We start from the raw sequence: 24032 nt of genomic DNA on the forward strand, positions 1-24032 counted from the left end.
AAGGAAGGAAGGAAGGAAGGAAGGAAGGAAGGAAGGAAGGAAGGAAGGAAGGAAGGAAGGAAGGAAGGAAGGAAAGAAAGAAAGAAAGAAAGAAAGAAAGAAAGAAAGAAAGAAAGAAAGAAAGAAAGAAAGAAAGAAAGAAAGAAAGAAAGAAAGAAAGAAAGAAAGAAAGAAAGAAAGAAAGAAAGAAAGAAATGAAAAGAATGGTGTGAATGTTGTTTCGCGTTTGTATGTTTGGACACCTGGAGGGAGGGCAGCTGTAAATAATACCTTTTTTCCAGGATTTGCACGGTCCTACCATTCCTTCTCTGCCGGCTGTGGCAGCCTACGCGCCGTGTAGCTGCCGCAGCCCAGCTACGTCCCCAAATTCTCCCGGCTTTCCCTCCACCGAAATACCTTCCCGGTGAAATTTTGCGTTCGGCAGCTGCGGGAACGAAGTCTGTGGAAGAAACGGATCCTACGTGTGTGCAGCAGCAGCGTGGAAATCCCGTGGGCACGGCAGGGGCTCAGACCCGAAACAGATAGGAAAACCCACCACCCCGTCCCATGCTTTTTTTTATTATTATTTTTTGTGTGTGTGTTTTTATTTGTTTGTTTATTTGTTTTGTTTTTAAGAGAAGAGGGGGTATTTATTTATTTATTTATTTATTTATTTATTTATTTATTTTGTGAAGAAATGAGCGACAGAAAGCTAAGCCGTTTCTTGGTAAGCCAGAATGGAAACGACGAGGCTTGTTGTGTGCATCTCCACGTTCCACTATCCGTGCCGTGAGCCAAGTGCAGGCTCCTACATATGGGTAAGAGAAGTGCTCCCGCATCTTGGGCAGTCGGGAAAAAATGAGATATTTCAGGCTTGAGATATGCCCATGGCGTCTTATGCTACAGTGTGTGTACTACAGCAGGAAGTGAACAAAATGATCCGTTTGTAAAAAGATCATAAAATCATGAGAAGGTACGAGGTGAAGCTGGGCTTTCCCGTCGTGCTGCAAGGCTTCTTTTAAACAAGGCATTTGCCAAGTTTCAAGAATGTTTTTAACTCGAGCGTAAGCGTGTGGGTGAAAATCACAGCTCTGCAGATAAGCCCTCTGCATTGGATGTGTGTGAGTGTGCTGTGCGTGTGTGCATCTCTACACACAGAAACAAAACGTGAGAGACGAACGAAGTTGAAATAAATAACACCAACCAATACTGAGCAGTGCTGTAGACAGGACCTTTTAATAGTTGAACACAAAGATTGTTTTTATTAAGCCAACCTCTTTGATATTTTGCCGCTGAAACATAACAGGGAACTCATCACACGTAAATAACATGAACGCTGTGTAGACGATGGAAATCTTGTAGAAAAACAAAAACGGCAATTAAAAAAATAACAATAAAAGTAACACCACAAACAGAGGCAATGTGTGGGAAGAAATTCAGGTTTACAAGGGAGCACGGTCTTTTGTTTTCGTTTCCAAATATCTCGATTGGAGACCCCTCAAGCTGCAATAAAAACATGGGTCTTTTTACCAAGAACTTCTGAACCAAGGGAATATTTCCAAATGTTAAAACGATGCGTATTGGTCATCTGTATTAGTTTATGTAAGCGATTAGCAATTGATTTCACACAGGGAGAGATCTCCCTGGATAAATTTGTAAACTAATACATGGATTTATATATTTATATATCGTAGTAGCTTCCTGATTCTAATTTCAGTAGGTATGAAGTTGAGCAGAGAGGTAGGGGAAGAAGAATTGAGCACGAATAAAATTTTAAAAATGGGGTGGCCAAAGTGTTCACTGTTTCAAAGGGTTGCAAGAAAGAAACTCGAAGGGGCAGCGGAACTACAAAGCCCTAAGGGGGACGTGCGACGACGCATAAAATCGTCTCCACCTCGAAACCGCGCTGAAGAGAGAGATCCATGCAGCCGGAGAGAGAGATCCAGCGAGCAAAGCGGCAAAGCCAAACGTGCCCGAAGGAGACGAACTGAGCAGCGAGCGGGCAAAACGCCGAATTTAGCACACGCACATGAGCATCCCCTTTCCCTCGCCGTCTGCAGGAGGGGAAAGGACGGCTCCCGTCGGCGGGGTCTCAGCGGTCAGCGCTCGGCGTCCCTCTCCTGGGGGTCGCCCGGGGGCTGTCGCAGGAAGAGCCCCACCGGTCCGTGGGGTCCCCCCGCCGCCACGTCGAGGGGGAGGCGGCCGCGGCCGTCGGGGAGGTCGAGGCGCGCCCCGGCGCGGTGCAGCGCCGCCAGCGTGTCCAGGAAGCCGGCGCGGGCCGCGTCGTGCGCGGGGAGGCAGCCGGTGCGCGGGTCGGGCCGGTTGGGGTCGGCGCCGCGCTGCAGCAGCAGCTCGGCCACCCGCGGGCTGCCCAGCATCATCACCTGCGGGGAGGGAGCGAGGGAGACATGGCGTCAGCGGGCGCCCCGTCCGGGGAGGGAGAGGTGGGGGGACGGCCGCCGAGACCCCCCGCCCCGGGCAGCAGGCGGGGGTGGGCAGGAGTTGGGGAGGGGGGCATGGCCGGGGATGCGGAGGATAATAAGGATAATTAAATTATCCTATCTCAACCCCTGAGCCCTTTTCTTCCCCATCATAATTTCTTCTCCCACGTCCCTTTGAGGAAGGGGTGTGAGAGAGCGGCTCCGATCAAGTTGAGCCGCCCATGGGGTGCGAAACCACTGCAGTTCCCGAGGCTGCGGGGCTAGGGCTGCACTTTACTTTATCGGCTGTGTGCTGGCTTGACCTGCATAAGTGCACACTGCTACGTGCAGAGATAAAATGAGGGCTATGATATGCATGATTCCCAGACTATGCATCGCATGTCTATATATTCTGGTCCACATTAAAAAGAAAAAACTAAGGAAAAGTAAGGAAAGGAAAAAAAAAATAAAATAAAAATAAAAAAAAAAAAGAAAAAAGAAAAAAAAAAGGAACCAATGGGAAAAGAAAATAAAAAGGAAAAGGAAAAGAAAAAAAAGAGAGAGAAGTGAAGAGAAGTGAAGTGAAGTGAAGTGAAGAGAAGAGAAGAGAAGAGAAGAGAAGAGAAGAGAAGAGAAGAGAAGAGAAGAGAAGAGAAGAGAAGAGAAGAGAAGAGAAGAGAAGAGAAGAGAAGAGAAGAGAAGAGAAGAGAAGAGAAGAGAAGAGAAGAGAAGAGAAGAGAAGAGAAGAGAAGAGAAGAGAAGAGAAGAGAAGAGAAGAGAAGAAAAAAAATATAGCATAACGTAACAATGTGATAATTACATTATTTAATAACTGTACAAAAACAATGTACCGATATTAATATAACAATATTATATTATATATACAACATTACGGACAAAAATGGTATATAACATAAATGACAAATAACATAGATGACAAATGACAAATAACATAAATGGCATGTACATTTACTCGGCAGAAATGTTACTAATACATCAGTGAACAGCACAGCTCCCCAACCCATTAAACATGACTGCAGCTGGGCTGGGCGGTTCTCAAAAGATTTGGCACCTTTTGGCCTTGATTTGGCTGCCTGAGTCTTTTCTTCCTTTCAGCTCTAGCTAAATGTGTGCTTCTTCTCAGAAGGAAGCAGGAGGTATGCGGGGGTAACTCACATTACTCTGCTGCTACAATTACTCTGTAACTGAACCCAAAGCAAACACTTCTGGAAAGGTTTGATCGTGCACCACTAAACAAACAAGCAAGCAAACAAAGAAGCAAACAAAAAAGCAAGCAAACAAACAAACAAAAAAAAAAGTCACTTGGAGTTTTACTTCATGCATTTTCCTTGTGGATTTCAAATGAATTTTAACCTCTGTAAATTGAATTTTAAAACTGTAGAAGATATCTTGAGACAATAGGTTCTCTTACTATTTTCTTTCTGAAAATAGTCCGGTTATGGAACACTATTTTTTGGTTTGTTTACCATACGAGAGTGAAAATGATTAGGACTGTCACTATTTATAATTTTCTGTTTATAGTTTTTCACATACAGACAGTTCACATATCAGTCTGGCAGCCATTTTGCAAAGTTACTGTAAGGGAAACAGCTTACTCTCACTCTGAAGTGAGGTGAAACAAAAAGATAAAAATAACAAACAAAACAAGAAAGGAGACCTTTTTCTCCTGGACTTTGAACCTAGAATAAAAACAAAACGAATTACTCTCTCAGTGGTTATTATCTCTTTCCATCTGCAACTTATTTTAGAAAAAATATTTCCTTTCACATATGAAGTGCAAAGACCAAAATGGCCGTTCAGCTTAGCTGGTGAGACATTAAATACACCGGTTTAAACGATAACTCGAGAAAACCTCATCACGAAATACACAGCTGCAGTTTAAATCACGGTGTATTAATTGCTCAGCGAGCATTTTAAAAAAATCAGCTTAAATATGTCTATAATACACTGTTATCTCTCAAAATCCCTGGAAAACCACTCCACTACACAGTGGTGCTTCTATCTATCAGTTCAAATTTCTTCCTCCGATTAATATTGAATATTAAAAACACTAATAATAGTGACTACTAAGTGTACATCGTTGCAAGTCACAATTTCTACTCTGTGACAATTTCTGCGGCGTCTCCTGTGCCGTTCTTTTGCACAGAAATACTAGCATGTGGTCCCCCTTCGATTTCTTTTAGGAAAAAGACTATACTTGGGTGAAAATATATATATATATATATATATAAAGACGATTGAAGTGCAGCCAACTCCCCAAACCCGTTCGGAAGCGGATTTGGCGGTCCCACTTCTCCTTTCAGATTACCTCTGGCACAATCCGTTTGCCTCCGGTGGCGCCCCTCTAGCCCTCCCGCAGCGGCGAGCCGTCGGGTGGGCGCGATGCGGAGCGGTGCGGAGCGGTGCAGTGCCTTCACCCCGCGGCTCCTCCGCCCACGGCTCCGGGGGTGGGTGCAGCGGTGGCAGAGCCCCCCGCCCAGAGCCCCCCGTCCCGCCCCGGGCTCCCTACCTGCAGCGGGGTCCTCCCGAAGGAGTTGGTCCCGTTGGGGTCCGCGCCCGCCTCCAGCAGCTCCCGCACCTCTGCCAGGTCCCCGCGGGCCGCGGCGCTGCACAGGCGGTCCCCGAGGGGGCTGCCCCGGGGGGGTCCCTGCATCACTGCCGCCGGAGATAGCACAAACCGCTCCCCTTTATCGCCACCCGTTAGTCTCTGCTATTCCTTCTCCTCCTCCTCCTCCTCTTTTTCTTCCTCCTCCTTCCTCCCCTCCTACCCCGGGACCCCGGCCAGGGCCCCTCTCCCGGGCCCCGGGGCAGTGTCGGAGGGCGGGGGGGGACGCGCAGCACCAGAGGTGCAGTCCCCGGCTGCTGCGGGTGAGCCTGAGGGGGGCTGGTGGCACGGGTGGGGGTCGCGTCCCCCTCCGAGTTTCTGCGACCCCACCCCCGGCTCGGGCAGGTGGGATAACGCCGCGGTTATCCCGAGTGGGACACGGAGGAGGATCCCCGACGGGGCGGAGGGAGGCCGCTGAGCGAGGGCTGAATGTCCCTTCTGCCTCCGGGTGGGGGATAGGGGGGCTCTGCCCCGAGCCCCTTGGTAACGTGGGTCTGGGGTCTGCCCCCGCAGCCCGGATGAGGAAGAGCTCCGTGCCCCCGCAGGAAGTCAGTGATCCATCTAGTGGCACCCGGCAGAAGAGGACTGCTTCTCTCCGGCCTCCGCAAAAGCCTCCGTGGGGAGGGAGACCCGCGGCGGGACCCCGACGGGACGGAGCGCCGCTACAGCCCCGCAACCAGCGGCTGGGGGCCGGCATCGCCCGGCTGCAGCGCAGACCCCAGAAACAAAGCACCTGACTCAACCCGCCTTCCTCCCTCCCCTTCGTCCCCGCTGGACAAAGAGGCTCCCACAAAGGGGCTCCGGGGACCCCACACCTCACCCCCGCAAGAGACCCCGCCGTCGGAGGGGAGCCTCAAGGAGCTCCGGAGCCCCTCCGGACGGCGGGCGGACACGTGTGGAAGGGAGGTGAGGGAGGCGATGCAAGATAAGGCTCCCACCCCCACGCAGAGCCCCCACGGGGAGTGGGGCGACCCCGAGCCACCGCCGAGGTCTGGCAGGGGTAAACTCCACAGAAATGAGCAAACACAGAAAAGAGATTAAAGAAGCTCTTTTTTTTTTTTTTTTTTTTTTTTTTTTTTTTTCCTCTCTCTTCAATGTCAGTTCCCTAATCTCCTCTTTTTAGTCGCAGAAAAACCGTGCGACCACCGGTGCCCGCCACGTAGAAACGCCTCTGTTCAATTTGGCACTAACCCGGCCACTCCGTCCGGGCACAACGTGGGATTTTGGCGAAGAAAAACGAGATTTTGCCTCTTTACAGGCCGACGACCACGCTTGGATGTGGAGAAATAAGCACCGAACTACCCCCATCTTGGGCCACTCAGGGGATGGGGGAAATTTCCTGACCGGGGCCGCAGCGCACGGCGCAGGGACTGGCGGCCACAGGATACAGAAATAAAACAAGAAAGAAATCCACCAACATTGTTTTAAAGTGCTCTTTTCCTTCTTTTTTTTTTTTTTTTTTTTTTTTTTCTTTTTCTCTCTCTCTCTTTTTTTTTTTTTTTTTTTGAAGTCCACGAAGCCGAAGGAATTAAGAGGAAAGTGTCCCCCATTCAACAGGCAAAGCGCCACCATGACATACGCTCTCTGCCATTTCGTGCCATGGGCATGAAAAGACAAATTCGGGGGGCAGCAAACAAGCAAGCAAACAAACAAACAAACAAACAAAACCTCCTCGATTACGCCTGTCAAGTGCCTTCACATTTTAAGTCCGCACTAAGGCACGGCTGGGCTGCATGTTGCCCATGGGTGATATCTATTTCCACGAAATGCTGCTGATAATAGATTTTATTCACTCGTGTTTGTGTATAAAATACGTTGCATGCGTGTCTTTCCGCGAATATTTAAGTTTAAAAGCAACTATGCTCGCACATCAGTATATTTGTAAGTGAAGATAAATTGCTAGGGGAGTCAGACGGCCTGTATGCTGTATGCATCTCCTGCATCTCTGCATCGTCTAATAAAACTCCTGAAACCTGCAAAATTGCAGGATAGCGTCAAACATAAAATACGGCCCCGTGCTAGCAATATTGACCCTCCAAAACAAACAAACAAACAAAAAACAAACAACAACAATTAAAACATTCGTCAAGCTGCTACGCCGTTAAAAATATACGGTTGTAACTGCTATTACTAAAATCATATGATGTTTTCCCCACAAATGTAAATCCTCTTTTGCACAATTCTAGTACCAACAAATGACCTCAAATTAATCAAAACACGACAACATACTGTCATTTCAGAAGTAAAGTAAATAATCGCTGAGTCTGGGTGAATGTATTTTGAAAAAGTCTCTTGCATTGTGCTTACATTTTGGGGAAAGGGAGGAGAGGCCACCCCCCAAATAATCCACCCAAAATAATGTTACTGCAGAGATGTGTTCCTGAAGGGGACAAATAGATCAGCCTACATTAAATAGTCTCACTACCTTCCATTTCTCCCCCTATTTCTTTCTAAAGCCATTTCTCAGCAATACAGATCTTTGACACTGAAAACAGATTCATTTCCATACCACGCTATGGGAATCCTGAGAATTGTTCTGAGATATTTTGATAATAGCAAACAGCACGGAGAAAGTAATTTTCATCTACCAAAAGCAGCCATTTTATGCCCTGTTGAAAGTTAATCAGGCTTAGTTTTTTTCTCTTTTAGAGAAAAAAAAAAAAAAAAAAAAACACAACCGTCACCGAAAACAAACCAAATAAAAGCCAAACAAAATCGGTAACAACAGCACACACTAACACATACAAGCCACGTACTTCAAAACATTTACTTTAATTATTTTATGCTCTAACAAGTATTTTGTTAATCAGTTTACGGCTTACTCAAATGCCATAAAAAGACAAAGTATAAAGAACACAACACCAGCATTCCCTCGCCTGTAAATAGGCGGAAAAAGGTGCAAGAAAGACAGGAGTGGGAATGCGATGGAAAGGATGCATGGAAGTAACCTGATTTACATTAAAAAAAAAAAAAATCAGATCTATGCTAAAAATGAAACAAAGCTGAAGAATAGAAATGGTTGAACAGTATTCTTCCACCTCTCAGGTTAAAATCTCGGAACATTTGCATATATTGGGTAAGAGCAATAAAATCTAACACCTTAATTTCAGACGAGTTAATTTTTAGAAGTTGCTCAACAGAGGTTTTTTGTTCATAAAAGACGAGATGAAAAATATAAAAAACATCACCGACAAAGAAATACATACGAAAATAAATACCGTGGTTTTCTGTTTCCCTATTTGTCTGTTGTAAACTTAGGCAGAACATATTTCTGAATGTGATCTGCTGCCATAGATAAAGTGAAAATATCCTTATGTGCGTTTCTTACACAGTCCCCCCCCACCAAAAAAAAAAAAAAAAAAAAAAAAGAAAAGAAAATATATACATATACATATATATATAATAATCATACATATATAATAATTCATTCCTCCATTTTGAGATACGGATTCATCAGAAAGTGAAATAAACTAATAGCTTCATGTAACCATCTCACAGTCTACAAAAAGTAATTAAGTATCTGTCAGGCAAAACACTACTACCATCATTAAAAAACAAATAGCAAAGCAAAGACAAATAAATAAGCACACACCCGCACACACACACACACACACAAAGGCAAACAAACAGGCACAATCTTTTTAAATTGTTCGAAAAAATAGGTGTCGATTTTTGCAGGAAAAATAGGTCACCGTGTAGACAGTTTTCTGACAAGGCGCATACACTTAGCAGTGCTCCCACTGACCTACATAGTGTAGGTCCCTGCCTCAGACACATTCGGGGGTCAGAAGCAGCTCCTTCGACACTGCTTCAACGAAAAGAGCTCTCTCTCTCTCCCCTAATGCTCGGAAAATAAGTAAAGAAAGAAAGAAAGAAAGAAAGAAAGAAAGAAAGAAAGAAAGAAAGAAAGAAAATTAAAACTTGCTGTGTTCTATCTAATTCAGCATTTTTATCTTGAACAATCCTAGAGATGAGCAGCCGACCCTCTAAATAGGAAAGAAGGGCAAAAGCAGCCTATTTAAAAATCCATTATTTACGAAACACAAAGTTTTTATAAACCCGAACTTATTTTCCCCCTGAAATATATTTCGAACTAATCCAAATATGAAGCCACCATCTTCCTGCAAAGAAAGTTCCCGAGGACTGTGTCTCTGTGTTCACTGTCTCTAAGCCACCAAAATGCTTATGTGCATTTTGTGTAAGTAACTCTAATATTATTACATTATATGTTGGAAGCACCGCAATTAAGGAAAAGTGAAAATCTCGTCTTTGCAAAACTCATACCCTTGTCTTAGCTCCACTCGTATCCTTTAGAATCTGCTTTTCAGAAAAGTTCAGCCACTATTCTAGACCTAACTAGAATTTTAGGAGACCTTGATCTCCCTTTAGAGAAACAAAAAAAAAAAAAAAGGAAAAAAAAAAAAAAGAAATAAAAGAAAGAAAGAAAGAAAAAAGAATAAAGTAGTTTATGCCAAGTGTGGAAAAATAAAAAAAAAAAAAAAAAAAAGAGGAAAAAAGAAAAGAACAGATACCACACTGCTTGATCCTTGAAGGTGTTTGTTTGTTTGTTTGTTTAATTATTATTTTTTTTTGTCCTTGCTACCTCACATGTACTGCGAGATAAACAGCACCTTACATATTTATGTTTTACACTCGACATTCGTGCTTTTCCGTGTCAGACAGAGTTTGTGGTTTCTTTTTCATCTATTTAATGAAAAAAAAAATAAGAAATTAGGCCTACTAAACATGCAAGAAACTAGGTAATTCAAGGTCAAGAGGAAAACTAGAAATTGTTTCTTTTCTTTTTAAAAAAAAAAAAAATATTATCACTACACTGGATCGTCAGAAAGCGCTGTGAGTGATTAAACCGAAGCTTGGAGCAGGCACAGTGTGAATTTATTTTCCCCACACCTCGAGTATAATAGAATGATGGGTTTATTTTTGTTGTTTGCCTATAAAAATATATCATTTTTTTACTTTTTTTTTTTTTTGGTAGGTATTTTCAGAAAGTTATTTCGATTTTCCTTCTCTCCTCCCTCTGCCTTTCTACATAGCTCCAGTCTGTGTTCTCGGTTAGAGGAGGGTGTGTGTTCCTCTACGAGGATATTACAAAACAACCCTTAAATGCTCACAAAACGTAACAATCGCTTTATTTTTCATTATGTCTGCGATTGTACACAATGATGGAGGCCCAAGCTGCACTGCGCAGATCCTCAGCAGTCCAGTTTTGCATTCCGAAATCAGGAAAAAGCCCTCCTCTCGCAGCACCCGAGCTCCGGGTGTCTCCGGAGGTCCCGTGAGCATTAGTTTTAATTACCCTTTCCACCCTTTATTGTGGGTATTTATGTAACAGCGAGGACAGGCAGAACAGGCCGGTGTATCTCCCTGTCGGCCGCAGCAGTGAAAAGTAAAACATGCTCGGGAAGCAGTGGCCATTTTCTCTCTTCAGGGCAATAGTTTATGTTCCTCGTTCGCCAGGAAGACTGCGAGGGGCGGTGGGGTTATTTTGGTTTGAGAGCAGAGCAGAGAAGCAGAAAAGAAAATATCTCGGGGAGTGGGGGAGAGAGAAGAGGCAGAAATAGGTCGTGCCGAGCTGTCAGTAACCTGCCGCTCTAAAAAAAAAAAAAAAAAAAAAAAAAAAAAGGGGGAAAATAATGAAAAAAAGAAAGAAAAGATAAAAAAAAAAAAAAAAGAGCATGCTGCCGAGACCGTGCAAACAGTGCTCCCGGTGCAGCCCGATCGCTCCCGGCGGCCACCACCGTCCCCTCCGCAACCCCCCTCCCCTTTTCCTGGCCGCCCCCCCGGCGCCCCCCGATCCCTACCCGTGCCGGGGGCTCCCGCGGCGCCTCCTGCGCAGGACCAGCCTGAGGGCGAGGCGCGGTGGCCCGCATCCGCGCAGCGCGGCGGCGACCCCGCGGAAGATGCGCCAGCCCAGCGCCAGCGCCAGGGCCAGGCGGCGGCGGCGGGGGCGCCGGCAGCGCACGGTGCACCTTATCCGGGGGGGCATGGGCTCCTGGCGGCCCCCGGCGGCGGGGCCGCGGCAGAAATACCGCCCCGATGGGGCCCCGACGGTGAGTCGGCCCCCTCACCCTCCATTCATTGGAGAGGATTTTTTTTCTTTTTTTTTTTTCCTTTTTTTTTTTTTCTGTTTTTTTTTTTTTTCCTTTTTTTTTTCTTGTCTTCTGTCTTTTCTTCTTTTTCTTTTTTTTTTTTCTTTCTTTTCTTCTATTCTTTCTTCTCTTCTTTCTTTTCTTCTTTCTTTTCTCCTTTCTTTTATCCTTTTTTTTTTTCCTTTTTTTTTTCTCCCTTTTGTATCCTTTTTTTTTTCTTTCTTTCTTTTTATTTTTCTCTTTTCCGTTTGGCTAATTCTGACTCCTCATTTCGCCTTACCTCCCTCCCTCCCCTTCCCCCCACCGCCGTTAAACACCTCCCATCATGATGATGATGATGATGGTGATGGCTCCTGCCTCGAGAGGCGGGCGGGCGGCGGGGGATGGGGCCGGGGGGGGGCGGCGGGGCCGCTCTCTCCTCTCACCGGCTCCCCCCGCTGAGCACGGCCGCCGACCGGTCCGCGTCCAATCGCAGCCCTCTGAGGGCTTTCAAATAAAGCCTTGACGACATGTCCTTGCCTCCCTCCCGCCCCCCCGCAACCACACCGCCTCCCGTTCTGCCTGGGGAGGGAGGGGGGGGATGATTTCACTTTTTTTTTTCCCTCTTTTTTTATTTTTTTCGGGGGTAAACCCGCGGGTGCCGCGCGGAGGGAGGCGTGATGCCGCCCCGCGACCCCCTGCCCGCCCCCCCGGGGCCGCGGCCGGGTCCCGGAGGCGGTGGCTAGCGGATCCGTGCCGCTCGAGGAGCGCGGGCCAGCATTGGCCCGGGCGAGCAGCTATTTCCTCGTCACGTGGCCATTTGAATACGCCGCGGGGCCGTTGCATAGCGGAGCGAAAATAATTACAAAAAAAAAAAAAAAAATTAAAAAAGCGGATCTCGTCTCCTCTCCCCCCCGGGCCGGTAACAGACACGGGTAATTAACTGCTTCCTCTCCGCCGCCCCCTTCCCCGGCCGTGCTCGCTGATACCGGCCCGCTTTTGCTTTCGGGTTGGGGGTTGTGATTTTGGGAAGGTCGGGGGGAGGACGGGAGACGATCCGGGGGGCTGCAGCGCAGGGTCGCAACCTGCCGGCGCATCCCCTCGGGTGGGATGCAGGCGCTGTCGCCGGGCTGAGCTTGGGGTCCCCCATCGTCCCCGTCCCGTCCTAGAGGGGACAACCCTCCTTCCCCCCCAAAAAAACACCTTCCAGCCCACCCCCCTGTCGCTGTGTCGGGGTTACCTCGGTGCGCAGCGCGGAGAGGGGCGGTGGGCTGGGAGGCTGCCGGTGCTGCGGGAGCACCTTCTCTTTCTTCAGCTCGGTTTGGCCCGGCTCGGCCCGGCTGGACACGGCTCGGCTCGGCGCGGCTCGGGGGGGTGGGGGTGTGCAAGGACTGCAGGGAGCCGCTGGGGATGGCCCCGGGCAGGGGAGGGGAGACAGCTCTGAATATATGCGGGTGGGACCCCCCCTCGGGACCCCCCCCCTCCCCACCCCCAACAAACACCTCCTTCCCCTGGCTGGACAAACAGAAATAACACCGAAAATAATGGAAGTTTCCTTCTTCTGCCCGGGCACGGAGTAACCGTGACAATGCTCGTGAAGAAGAGCCCGTAGCGCTTTTGCCTGGAGCGAATCCACTTTAGAGCCTGGGAAACGGGTGACTGAAATCAGCCATTTCGAAATGAAAGCGGCTCTTCGATAGATAGCGGGTTGTTGTTGTGCTTTTTTTTTTTTCTTTCTGATTTTTTTTTTTTTTTTTTTTTTTGTCGTCCCTTGGCGCACAAGGCAAAACCGAGAGAAACGAATGCAACGCAGCACCCGCCGGGCTGCAGGGTGCAGGTGCCGGAGCGGCGGTGGGAGGACGGGCGCGCGCTTTGCTCAATAGAAACCCAAATACCCACCAACGCTGAGCGCTTGGCCGAGCATCCATCCCACCTTGCCCGGCTGCACCGGCGGTGCCAAAACCGAGACGTGCGGGGCACTGAGCGCGGAGCTCTCGGAAATTTGTGTTTCTGCTGCTCACAACCGCTGTCGTTTCCAGGGGGCTCCCAGCCCCGCAGCCGGTGCCGGTGAGGGAAGACGACGCGCACGGTGAAGCTCCCGCAGCCGAGCCAGCCCTGGGCCGGGGAACCCCCATCCACCCCCGGTGAGTGTCCCCCGCAGTGGGCAAGGGTATCGAGACCCAGGCGGTGAGGTAGATTTATGGCAATTAGGCACTTGGCCCTGGTGGGTTTTGAGGGAACCTTTTGGCGGTGTAAGGAGGGCAACCGAGGGGAGTTGGTGTTTTTAATTTTATTTATTTATTTATTTATTTTTCTCCCCACCGGTTTTATGCGACGCTGTGGGGTTTATAACTGGTGTTGTTGTTGTCGTTTTTGTTTCACAGTCCGTAATGGAAATGATTTAAATCAAATTCTGGTGCTCAGCGAAAACGACCTGTTAACTAGGAATCCCGGTCTAGCTGAGGCTAGAGGAGTAGCTCATTAAACCGTTACTTTTCGTACGAAGGGAGGTCGCCAGGCTCCAGCCTTGCTCTAAATCCATGCCCGAGCTGTATCCCGGCCCCCCTCCGGCTATTGACGCCCACCAGCCCAGCGCCCGCCGCCCCCCGCCCGCCACCGTCCTCCGCCGCTCGCGGCTGCGCCGTGCGCCCAGAGATAGAGCGGCATCATCCCCCGCCGCGATTTTAAAAGCTATTCTCTACATAAACATACGTACGTAATAAAGACCCTCGGCAATGCTTAACTAAACCAGTGTTGATAAAATGTAGCGTGAGCTTTTCGTACATTTTTACGTGCGTAAAAATGCGTTTTTCCCCGCGCACCCCGTCGCACCTTCAGGCTAAATCCGTGTTGCATTTTTACGTGCGTAAAAATGTGGTCATTATTTAGAGTGAACGTGTTGCATATAAAAAAAAAATCAACGATAAGCAGAAACGTAGGCTTTACAAATAATCAAAATGCTTTTATATACACATATGTATGTGCTTATCTTTTTCTGAAATGGACATGTTAAATAGATAAACGGCATAATTACGCATTTATAAAATGTCAACTTACAAGAAAAAAATTATTAAGCAGGCATTGCATGAAATTATATTGTCGCGAATGGCGTATTTTAATAAATTACATTAAGTTATATATAAGTATATATATTATTCTTACTGTTTATGCATAAAAGAGGTGGAAACCGTGAACGCACATCAAAAAGAAACCTCTTTTTCCCTCGGATTCTTCACGGGTAGTGCTCAGGGTTTACTCCGGGGTGTGAGGCAGGAGTTGCCTGGCCGTTCCGTCCCGCTGCCCTCTCCGTGACCAGCTCCGGGGCTGTCGCGCGTGGGAGGTTCACGCGAGTCTTTCCCACCCTGGTGCAGCCACAGAGATAGGCATCAGTCCTCGGGCGATTAATCTAGCTCCCCCTCCTCCGTCCCGCTCCTCCTGCAGGAGCAGAGTCGTTGTAATGTCTTTCGGCTCTGTTGTCTCTTCAACAAGTGTTCCACTTTTAGGCAGATTGGGGAAACGCTGGGGCCGAGCATGGACATATGTTTTTTTAAGTTGTATCTACGTGACGCCCTCGTTTTGCAACCGCCATCATTTCTTGCAAAATATCGTTAAGCTTGCAGTAGCTCAGGGAAGGTCACCTGCACGTATCACTTCAAGCAAGGGCGGCATCGGGCTTGCAGAGACACAAATCACTCTTCATTTTCTCCTTCCAGGTCCCATGTTTACTAACCTCATGACCTCATGAGAGGAGCCACAGATGCGCCACGGGTCCATGCACAGACATGCACAGCACCTTACGTGGTTTTCAGAAGGTATTTGCCAAAGCCTTAGTTTCCCACTGTTCTGCTAGGGAGAGACCGGCCTCAGCGCTCCCGCTGTCCTATTTTACTTAAAGGAGATGGGGGAAGGTGCCTCGCAGTTTTGGGCAGAGGGGTCAGCAGCGCGAGCGGGAGACCCGGAGAGGGAGGGCAAACACGACGCCCAGCCACGACACGAGAGCTTGATTGTGCCGTCCGTGCAGTTTTCTCCTTCATATTCATCTTCACAGTGTGCAAAACGGAGAGAGAGGAGGGCAAAGCGTGAAGGTGCGCAAAGCACGGGCGGGCAAAACCCCGCCGTCCTTCGCCACCCCGGGCCATAAATTAGGAGAGGGGTCCGTCCGCGGGCTGTCGCAGGAAGCGCCCCACCGGTCCGTGGGGTCCCCCCGCCGCCACGTCGAGGGGGAGGCGGCCGCGGCCGTCGGGGAGGTCGAGGCGCGCCCCGGCGCGGTGCAGCGCCGCCAGCGTGTCCAGGAAGCCGGCGCGGGCCGCGTCGTGCGCGGGGAGGCAGCCGGTGCGCGGGTCGGGCCGGTTGGGGTCGGCGCCGCGCTGCAGCAGCAGCTCGGCCACCCGCGGGCTGCCCAGCATCATCACCTGCGGGGAGGGAGCGAGGGAGACACGGCGTCAGCGGGCCCTTACGGGGGGCTCCGCGGACCCCTGGGCTGCGTTTTTCCCCGCGCGCCCCGTCGCACCTTCAGGCTAAATCCGTTTTGCGCAGGGGTGCGGAAAAAAAAAAGGACGCCAGAGGACGGCGTCGGACAGGTATTTCTGGTGAAATGCTGCACCGACATTTTGTAGGGGAGAGTTCTGCGAGTCCTCGCAGCATGTCCTGCGTATAGCTCCTCTCATTATTCCTGATTCGTTTTATTTTTAAAATTTGTGAAGAAGCTGTCTAGAACCACATCGGAAATTAGCTCGGGTTTATAAATCTAATTTCTGTTGTTCTTCCAGGTGCTACCTCTGTCTGTACGTTCACGGGACTGTAAAATGGGTGCAGCCAGTCCCCCAGAGAGAGATAGCTGTGTACCTGCAGTGTCTGCTGGGCAAGGCTCTTACACCCGGATGTTTCTGCTCGTCACTTAATACACCGTGAGAACAATTTTATATATATACATATATATATATATATAATATGTGTATAAACATAATATATATTATAAATACATTATATATATCATACATATTATATATATTGTATATATTAAACAACGTATAAATTATACATATGTATTTAAACAGTATATATATGTGTGTATATATACGTATATGTGTATACGTATATACGTATAATATATATATATATTATTCCGTGGGAAAGAGGAAAAAATAATAGGCGTATAGAGCAGAACGTGACAATGTGACGGAGGGGTAAATCCTTCTGAAAAGTTGCCTCGTTACTTTTTATTACACGTTTATTGCGAGATGAGCATTAAAGCTCTCGGTTCTGAGTCATCCTATCTCAGTTGGTTAAAACAAAGTCCGGGGTTGCTGAAACTAAAACCTCTCTGTTGCGGCCGTTGTAGGCTTTCGCAGTTCCACAAAGGCGACGGGAACCGCGGTGCCGCACCGGCTGCACAGCCGCCGAGCGCGGCCGTCGGGGGGTGGCCGCCGTCGGGACCCCTGCCCCGGGGGCTGTCCCCTTGCCCGCCGCTCCCTACCTGGATGGGGGTCCGGCCGAAGGAGTTGACGGCGTTGGGGTCCGCCGCGCCGTCCAGCAGCTCCCTCACCCGCTGCACGTCCCCGCGGGCCGCGGCGTTGGCCAGCTCGTCCGCCGCCGCGCTGCCCGCCCGCTGCGCCATGCCCCGGCGCCGCCCGGCCTCACATCGACCGCCGCGGCCGCCGCACGGCCGCGATGCCGGCCCGCGGGGGGCGCCCTGCCCATGGGCGCGCCCGGCTCCAAGCCCGCACCCCCGGGGCGACGGCGCCCGGCAGTCCCCGGCCGCCCCCGGCCCCCTCCGCCGCCGCCGTCGAGCCGCCTGCGCGCTGCCGTCGGCGGGGCCGCCTCCACCTGCGGGGCCGCGGGCAGCGCCGGGGCGACCCGCCGCTTGTTTTCTCCCCGAAGCCGGGGCCGCTCCGCCCCGGACCGCCCCGGACCGGCCCCGTCGGGCTCCGCCTTGCCCGGCCGCTGATGTCAGCGGCCCCGCGGCGGCCCCGTCGGGGCGAGGCGGCCAGCGGGCGGCGCGGTGCTGCGCGGTGCTGTGCGGTGCTGCACGTTGATGCACGGCGCCGTGCGGTGCTGTGCGGCTACGCTGCTGCCCGAGCTGCTCCCCGCAGCCGGGCCGGGAGGGCAGGGAGCTCGGCGCTTCCCATCGCCTCACTTCTTTCACCCTTTTTTTTTATATTTTATTTTTTTCCCCCCCTGCTTCTCCCTTTAGGGCAACACCGTTTTCGCTTGTGCCTGAGCAAAGAGTGTGGAAAAGGACTCCGGGATAAGTGTTGGTTTGCCGCAGGACGACGGGGAGCGCGGGGTGATGTCGACGGGGGAGCCGCTCCCGCATCGCGTTCCTGCGGCTCCTTCTCCCACGCCTTGCCTGCCCGCCCTCTCTGGGCGCCCACGGGCAGCGGAATCTTGCTCCACCCTCCTAAGGTAAACGGCAAACCCTGCCGAGCTTTCCTCATCTCGTACAGCCACGGGCGACAGACGACATGCAGCGACACACAGAGCCCGCCGTCAGGACCGAGAGGCGGCCGCGACGCCTCCATTTTCCCCCTGAACTCTCCGCTTTATATATATATATATATATATATATATATATATATATATATATAATATATATATATATATATACATTTAAAAACTAAATAACAAACCAAGCCGGGACTCCGAACCCTTCCTCCGCACAAACTCCGCGCAGCGCGGACGAGCCCTCCCTCGGAGCGGCCGCGCCCCCCGACGGGCTCCCCCCGGAGCGGGGTCGCGGCGGGGCGGGGGGCTCGGGGCGGTGGCAGCACCACGGACAGCTCCCCCCCGGCCGCTGCCCCGCTCCGGCCGAGGCGGGGAAGGGAAAGGAAGGGAGAGGCGGGCACGGGGCGGGCCGGGGGACGAGGGTCCGTCCGCCCCGTCCGTGCTATGTGGGGCTCCGCACGCCGCCCCGCACCCGCAGCCAGACCCACTGCTTGAGGGGAGATGAGGCTCGAGGGGTCTTCTCGCCGTGCGAGAGGACGCGGGGAAAACAGAGAGGAAAGAGCCCTTGCTGCGGTCGCTGCTGTCGTGACAAGGAGCTCTCTCCTCACCTGAGTGCACAGCGACAGGCAGGCGGAACCTCCAGGGTCATTCTCGTGGGAGGTTTGTCATAACTCCGCTCAGCCTGCGTTTCTCAATCCTCCTGCATTCATGCTGCCCGTATCTCTACGTGAAACAGCTGTTACCAAAACGATGACATTTCTTCCTTGGCCCAATACCTTAGAAAAGCACAGTTATACTATCAAGAAAGCCCTCTGTTTTCAGTACCAGACGGTGCCGGTGATTTCCACCGATAACAAACAGAAGGTGGCTAACTGGTGTGGCCAATGAAAACTGTGTAAAGTGTTCAGTTTGTTTGTGGTTTTATTTGCGATGAGTGGCACGTTCCTCTAATTGAATCAGCGCCAAATCCCGTTTCTACGCATTCACACCGACTGCTATGTCTACATTCAGATGTGTAGGAACGAGTGAAGTTCCATTCAGGACAAAGAGTTTCTTGATATTAAGAGATACTCTGGTTAAATTAATTAATTTTGTTTTGTTTTGTTTTGCTTTTTTTTCTTTATCTCTTTTCTTCGTAGTGGATTTGCATTCAAGTCTTAGGTGCCATAAAAATAAAATAAAAAAGAAAGACATTTCAGACTTCTATAATCACGAAAAGAAAAAAGGAAAAAAAAATCGATACATCCTGACATCTAAACCACTTTACAGTGCAGTTCCCAAGTAGTATAGCTAAGCCTTAAAAAGACTTCAAACTAATTTTGACAGCAGCGGGATGAACAATGGTATTACAGAATCAGCTTGGTAGAGACAGAATGCAGATCACAGCTGGCAGTTAGAAGGCAGATATGCACTAGTGGCAGAAAAAGGGTTTTGACAGTGCTTTGCTGCCAGTAATAAGATTCATCCATAAGGAAATAAAAAACAGTTCATTTATAAAGGATCTGTGTAAATATTTTGTGCAGGGCTTGCTTTTTTTTTTTTTCATAAACAAAAATCACGAAAATTATCTGTAAAGAAGGACAGACTTTGTACTTGTTTTTTTAAATCTCTTGTTACTGCAAGGCTATGTGGTAGATAAGATGCTCAAAACCAAAAACCTTTCTTCACATTGCTCTCCAAAGAGTCTGGGATTTCTTACAAACCTCAAAAAACAACGTTGTCAAATATTCATGAATAAAAAATAAAGCATATTTAGTGGTTTTTCCAGAAGTTCAGGGAAAGAAAAAAAAAATCCAGCACCCCACACTACCAGAGAAATGCAGTCTAAGTTCAAAAAAGGTGCGTATGCAAATCCATAAATGCTTATTCTCCGGACCAAGAAGTGAAAGCCCGTCCATGAGGGAAAATACAACATACCACTTGAAAACAGCCTGGCTTTGGAGCTGGAATCTCAGACAGTGTTCTCCTTCTGCTTTAAATATGCTGTTGCTAGTGGAAAGACAGTTTCACTGCCCAATCAGTGGCAGCTTTCAGGACTTTTACACTCTTTGAAGTGCCTTCTTCCGGTTTCAGAGTTAATTGTGCAAGATTAAATTGTGCAATCATGGCCTGGCAACGATCTGTAAGGGAGGCATTATGCCATTCGCAACTCTGTTACAAATGTGTGGTGCAGGCATTTTAAATATGCATATAAACCTTGACAAAATGCCTTGGCAAGAAGACATACCCCACAAGCACTGCAGTGATACCAATTTCTACAGTCAAAAGGAAAAAAGAAAAATGTTGAGAGATTCAGGAAGATAATTGTTACTATTCATACACATAATCAGCTCAATATTACTCAAAAGGAGCTTACCACAAAGGAAAACATTACTTACAGAAAATTTTCATAGTTTTCACTGATTAATGGTCTTGAAAAACTGTGTTTTATGACGTGAGCAAACAGCTCTAGCTCAGTGCCACAACAAAATGCAGTTTAGTGCAGGCTACAGAGCTTTGAATTTTGAAAAACTTGTCAATGAAGTTATTCTGCAGTAGAATCTTAAAGTACCTTGTACTGATAAAGCAGGTGTGGAAGTTAGTAAATATTACTGTTTTCAATTCTGTCACTGTTTTTACAGGGGAGAATAAACATCACAGACTCCTGAAAATGACTGAAGATGTCTGCTGAGAAGAATGGAGCAAGACAGCTTAAAAAGACTCTTTGGGGATATCATCACTCGGGCTTGAAAACAAAACAAATTCATGCAAATTAAGAGAATATGTGGGAAGTTTTAAAAATCCGCCAGCCCAGTGATAACACTACTGTAAGAGCAGCAGGTCTGCTTACCTTTAAATGAAGGCAACCATTCAGTGCTCCCCCCAGGTACTATTTGCTGACAGCAGAGAGACTTAACCTTAGCAGAGGAGAATCCATCTTTGTAAAAAAGTCTCTTTCTTCCTTGATTTCTTCTGCTTGGTCTGGCAGAAACTAGGCTAGTTTCTAGTTTCTAGTTCCTACTATGCAGGAAAAAAATAATTACCGTATTTGTCACAGATTAGCTTTCATCCTTCAGGGAGTTATGTTTGGAGCAGTATGTTCTGTTCTTCCTTTGCTGGGTCTGTTTCTTTGGGAAAGGGGAAGATAGTCACCACTGATGACTTAGCATTCCTTGTGTATATGGAAACAAACATACAAATAGATCAGAACAGAGAAACACGGGTTCTGGATTTCTTCCAAGTGGAAGTAAAAGTAGGAGCTCCAATTTAATTTTGTCTCTTTAAAGCAGTATTGACATGACTTTGGAATTTGACTTTTATTTATTTATTTATTTATTTATTTATTTATAATTTATTTATTTATTTATTTATAATTTTCAGTTGTTCTTTATGCATTTTTTCAAACAATGTGGACATAAGCACTGCAAAACCCTGCAGAGACAAAAGTCCAGCAATTTCATGGCTATTTGCCTAGCTGTGCTTGTGACGAACTCCCTGTGTGCACTGCAATTCTTACTGAAGGTATTAATTTTATAGTTTCACTGAAGGAGAGCTTTAAACTTGCTCCTTGTGAGGTTACCACATTGGGTATGCCACTTGCTTTCCTGGGGACCTTCAATGAGATGTTCTCCCAGAATAGCTGCATCAGTGGTAGTGTAGGTACTCAGTCTAGAAAACAAAGCAATGCCAGAGAGCTGTGAGCTACCAAAGCATATGCAGATTTCTACGTATCCGAAGGTTTAGCTGAATACAGAGCCATGAATGCAGAATCCAGAAAACAGTCAAGAAAGTCTAGCACATGCCCAGCTACTTTTTGTGGCATCTGTGTAGCAGAACAGCTTGGAGTCTAAGCAATCTTGCTCATCTTCCATTGCTTACCTATATGGCATCTAGAAAATCACTCCATCTCTGTGGCTAACTTTTATGTGTAAGGGTTGGGCTCATAGGCCCCTAAGACAGAAGGAGAAAGGCTACTGAATTTGTGACATGCTTGAAATACATAGAGCCACATGCCAAATGCTGCTGTGCACCCTGTACACGAGCCTTGCCTTCTGCAGTTTCAGGGCAGTCATTTTTGGAGTGTCTGAGGAAAGGCTGTAAGACAAGTAACGTGCAAACTGGGAGCTGAACTGAGCTTAACACAGCAGACACAGCAGTCATCTTCCACAATCAGTAAGTAGGTTACCGAATTGCATTAAATTCTCACTGAACAGTTCTTTAATTAAACGTTTAACACAGTCCTCAAGCATATGTATATGGAGTTACACCATTAATGACAATTCTTCTGTTTCAGCTTGAATGCATCTGTCAGATCTGACTGGAAAATCATGTTAGCTTTTTCTATTTGATTGAGCGTGCTTCAGTTTAGCTGCTGAAGGCTACCAATTTTCTCACCACAGTTTAGCTGTATATGAGGTAATGCTGGGAATCTGTAGTTTCAGTTTAGTCTTACAGTCAGTTATCATTATCAGTTGCTGTATCTATATAGATATGTATTTTTGACCCCAACGAAGAACAAAGGATAAAGATTTCTGAGATACAGGCAACTCACACTCACAAGGATGTGAATTATTCCATGTAGGGGGGTTGGGGGTGCACTTAGGTGAATTATTCCAACATACAGAAATCTTGGAATACGAAATTTTAATTTCCCTTAGCCCATGGACACCAAGGGCTTATTGCTTTCTACATTTTTTTTATTATTCAATCATCTTGCCATCTGATTGCAAAGAGAGCTTTGCTAGCTGAGAGTGCAGTGAATGTTTCTGGATTTTTCACTTAGTAGCTGTGCCTGCCTTATCTTTGAGAAAGTAACACAGGGAGGGGAGATAGGGGGGTCAAGACATTTTAAAAGCTGACTTGCAAAGAATTTTTGTTAAATTAGTTTTGTCTTGCTTTTGTAAAGTCCATGAATTTTTGAGGAAATGAAAAGCACTAGGAGTTTTCATTCCCTTTAACCCACTCTCCTTTGTAGATCATCTTGAAAATTAATTATCAGGAGTACCATGCCTGATCTTCCTGAGCTTGCTGGTGCACTACTGGGAATACAAGGAGCCGGATGCTGTTCACCAGCTATTGTCAAGCCCAAGTCAGGAGTCACCATATAAATGCTCCAGACTATCACACTTTAAAACCCATTTTTTTTCATGATCTTTACCTTACTCATTAATTATGTCAATTACTAGGGTGATATTTTCAAACTGTTGCAAAAAGCTAAGACCTTTCTTCTACCTAATCACATAAGCTCAGGCACTGGGGCTATCAAAAAGCAGGAAGCAGGATAGAGTTGCTCCCTGGACTGGCCACACTAAGGTGCTCAAAAATTCACCAGAGTGGTGGGGAAGTAGTTTGACTTTAACCACAGCATTGTTTCTCCAGAATATTCATTAAATGCTAGAAGTGTAAGTATCGTACAAGAGATGAAAAAACATAGGATGAAGTTTTAGCCTATGTCCAGTTTGCACTCCACTTTTGAATATGAACTATTTTGCTTTCCATTTCTTACCAGATTGTTTTAAAAGCATGTATTAGAGCTGCAGGCTTTGCTGCCACACTGACAATATGCAGCTCTGGAGACAGAGTGAAGGGCAGAGGGATGAGTTTTGAGACTGAGCCTGAATCACAGCCAAAACTCTGTGGGAGGGGAAAGTACTAGCAGTAGATCTAATTGAAGTCATTCAGTATTTTTTGTGCAATTAATGGTTGGATGGTGCTTAGCATTGGAATTTCTTTACTATGCTGCTTTATTTATTTATTTAGTTAGTTAGTTAGTTAGTTTACAGTAGTGTACCCAACATGTCTTATTGTCCAGTTAGCTTGTTTGCAGCTTATTTTGCAAGCAAAATAAGCTTTAGTAAAATACTGAATGCATAATATGTGTGCAATATCTGCCCATGCAAACATGCACTTTGAGAGCTTGTACTTACTGCTGAAATGTTTACGTTGCATAAATCAGACACTGTTAAGTCTTCCCTACACATCTGAGATGTGTTTGGTCTCAGTCTGTGTTCTGCTTTGTGTTTGGTGGTGTTTCTAGCTCTTTTTTTTTTTTTTTTTTTTTTTTTTTGTGACTAGAAATACATTCCTACTAGATTTTTTTTTTGGGACATGGTCAAAAAAATGTCCTGCTCTATAAGTAAAATTATTTTCTGCTTGAATAATTTCAGGCAGAAATGTGTGTTATGATTAGGTCTGCAGATGTAGCTGATGGTGAAAGCAAACGTCTCCCACAGTAAAACAAGACTGATCAGGCAATCAAATTCAGTGTTACATGGTAAAAATATTTTAATCCTCAATGAAAATGTTTTCTATGCAACAATCGCTAAGCTCAAAATTGACTTATAAAAACACTTCTACTGTTCTTAGCTATCATAATTAGTCATAAACAAGGAGATACCACATGGTCAGAAAAGGCCTACTGTGATACCGTGTTGGTTTCTAAAAGCACATGACCTTGGACTTAAGATATAGTAGGTTTATTTTTAACATGAGCAC

The 24032-nt window shown here is 47.3% G+C and overlaps 2 protein-coding genes and 1 long non-coding RNA gene across 5 annotated transcripts; 1 reads left to right on the forward strand and 2 right to left on the reverse strand.

Moving 5' to 3' along the window:
• Positions 1–1928: 1928 nt before the first annotated feature.
• LOC309890424 (cyclin-dependent kinase 4 inhibitor B-like) lies at positions 1929–11439 on the reverse strand (the record flags this gene model as incomplete). 2 transcript variants are annotated; one of them, XM_082784281.1, is made up of 2 exons in its annotated part: positions 1929–2363; positions 10848–11439. In XM_082784281.1, 2 exons carry the CDS (start codon positions 10914–10916, stop codon positions 2079–2081), a joined length of 354 nt encoding a protein of 117 aa, XP_082640407.1. In that variant the 3' UTR covers positions 1929–2078. The 2 variants fall into 2 exon arrangements, with proteins under 2 accessions (XP_082640407.1, XP_082640406.1); XM_082784280.1 differs by lacking the exon at positions 10848–11439 and adding an exon at positions 4930–5073.
• Positions 11440–14823: 3384 nt separating this feature from the next.
• On the forward strand, positions 14824–20626 carry LOC309889988. 2 transcript variants are annotated; one of them, XR_014319359.1, is made up of 4 exons: positions 14824–14926; positions 15884–16021; positions 17308–17519; positions 20180–20626. It is a non-coding gene; the product is annotated as an uncharacterized lncRNA (long non-coding RNA). The 2 variants fall into 2 exon arrangements; XR_014319360.1 differs by lacking the exon at positions 20180–20626 and having other exon boundaries at positions 17308–17619.
• Positions 14926–17009, reverse strand: LOC309889987 (cyclin-dependent kinase 4 inhibitor B-like). Its single transcript, XM_082783304.1, has 2 exons — positions 16591–17009; positions 14926–15526 (listed from the first exon to the last, which is right to left on the reverse strand). Exons 1-2 carry the CDS (start codon positions 16729–16731, stop codon positions 15257–15259), a joined length of 411 nt encoding a protein of 136 aa, XP_082639430.1. The 5' UTR covers positions 16732–17009; the 3' UTR covers positions 14926–15256.
• Positions 20627–24032: the final 3406 nt, after the last annotated feature.

The sequence above is a fragment of the Aythya marila genome, assembly GCF_965140915.1.
Source record: "Aythya marila genome assembly, chromosome: Z".
Classification (NCBI taxonomy): domain Eukaryota; kingdom Metazoa; phylum Chordata; class Aves; order Anseriformes; family Anatidae; genus Aythya; species Aythya marila.

What these genes read in the sequence shown, in the direction of transcription:
- LOC309889987 (XM_082783304.1), bottom strand. Translation starts at nt 16,731, where the DNA reads ATGGCGCAGCGGGCGGGCAGCGCGGCGGCGGACGAGCTGGCCAACGCC. An exon ending in TCGGCCGGACCCCCATCCAG is followed by an intron (nt 15,527 to 16,590) that starts GTAGGGAGCGGC and finishes CCCTCCCCGCAG; the next exon opens with GTGATGATGCTGGGCAGCCC.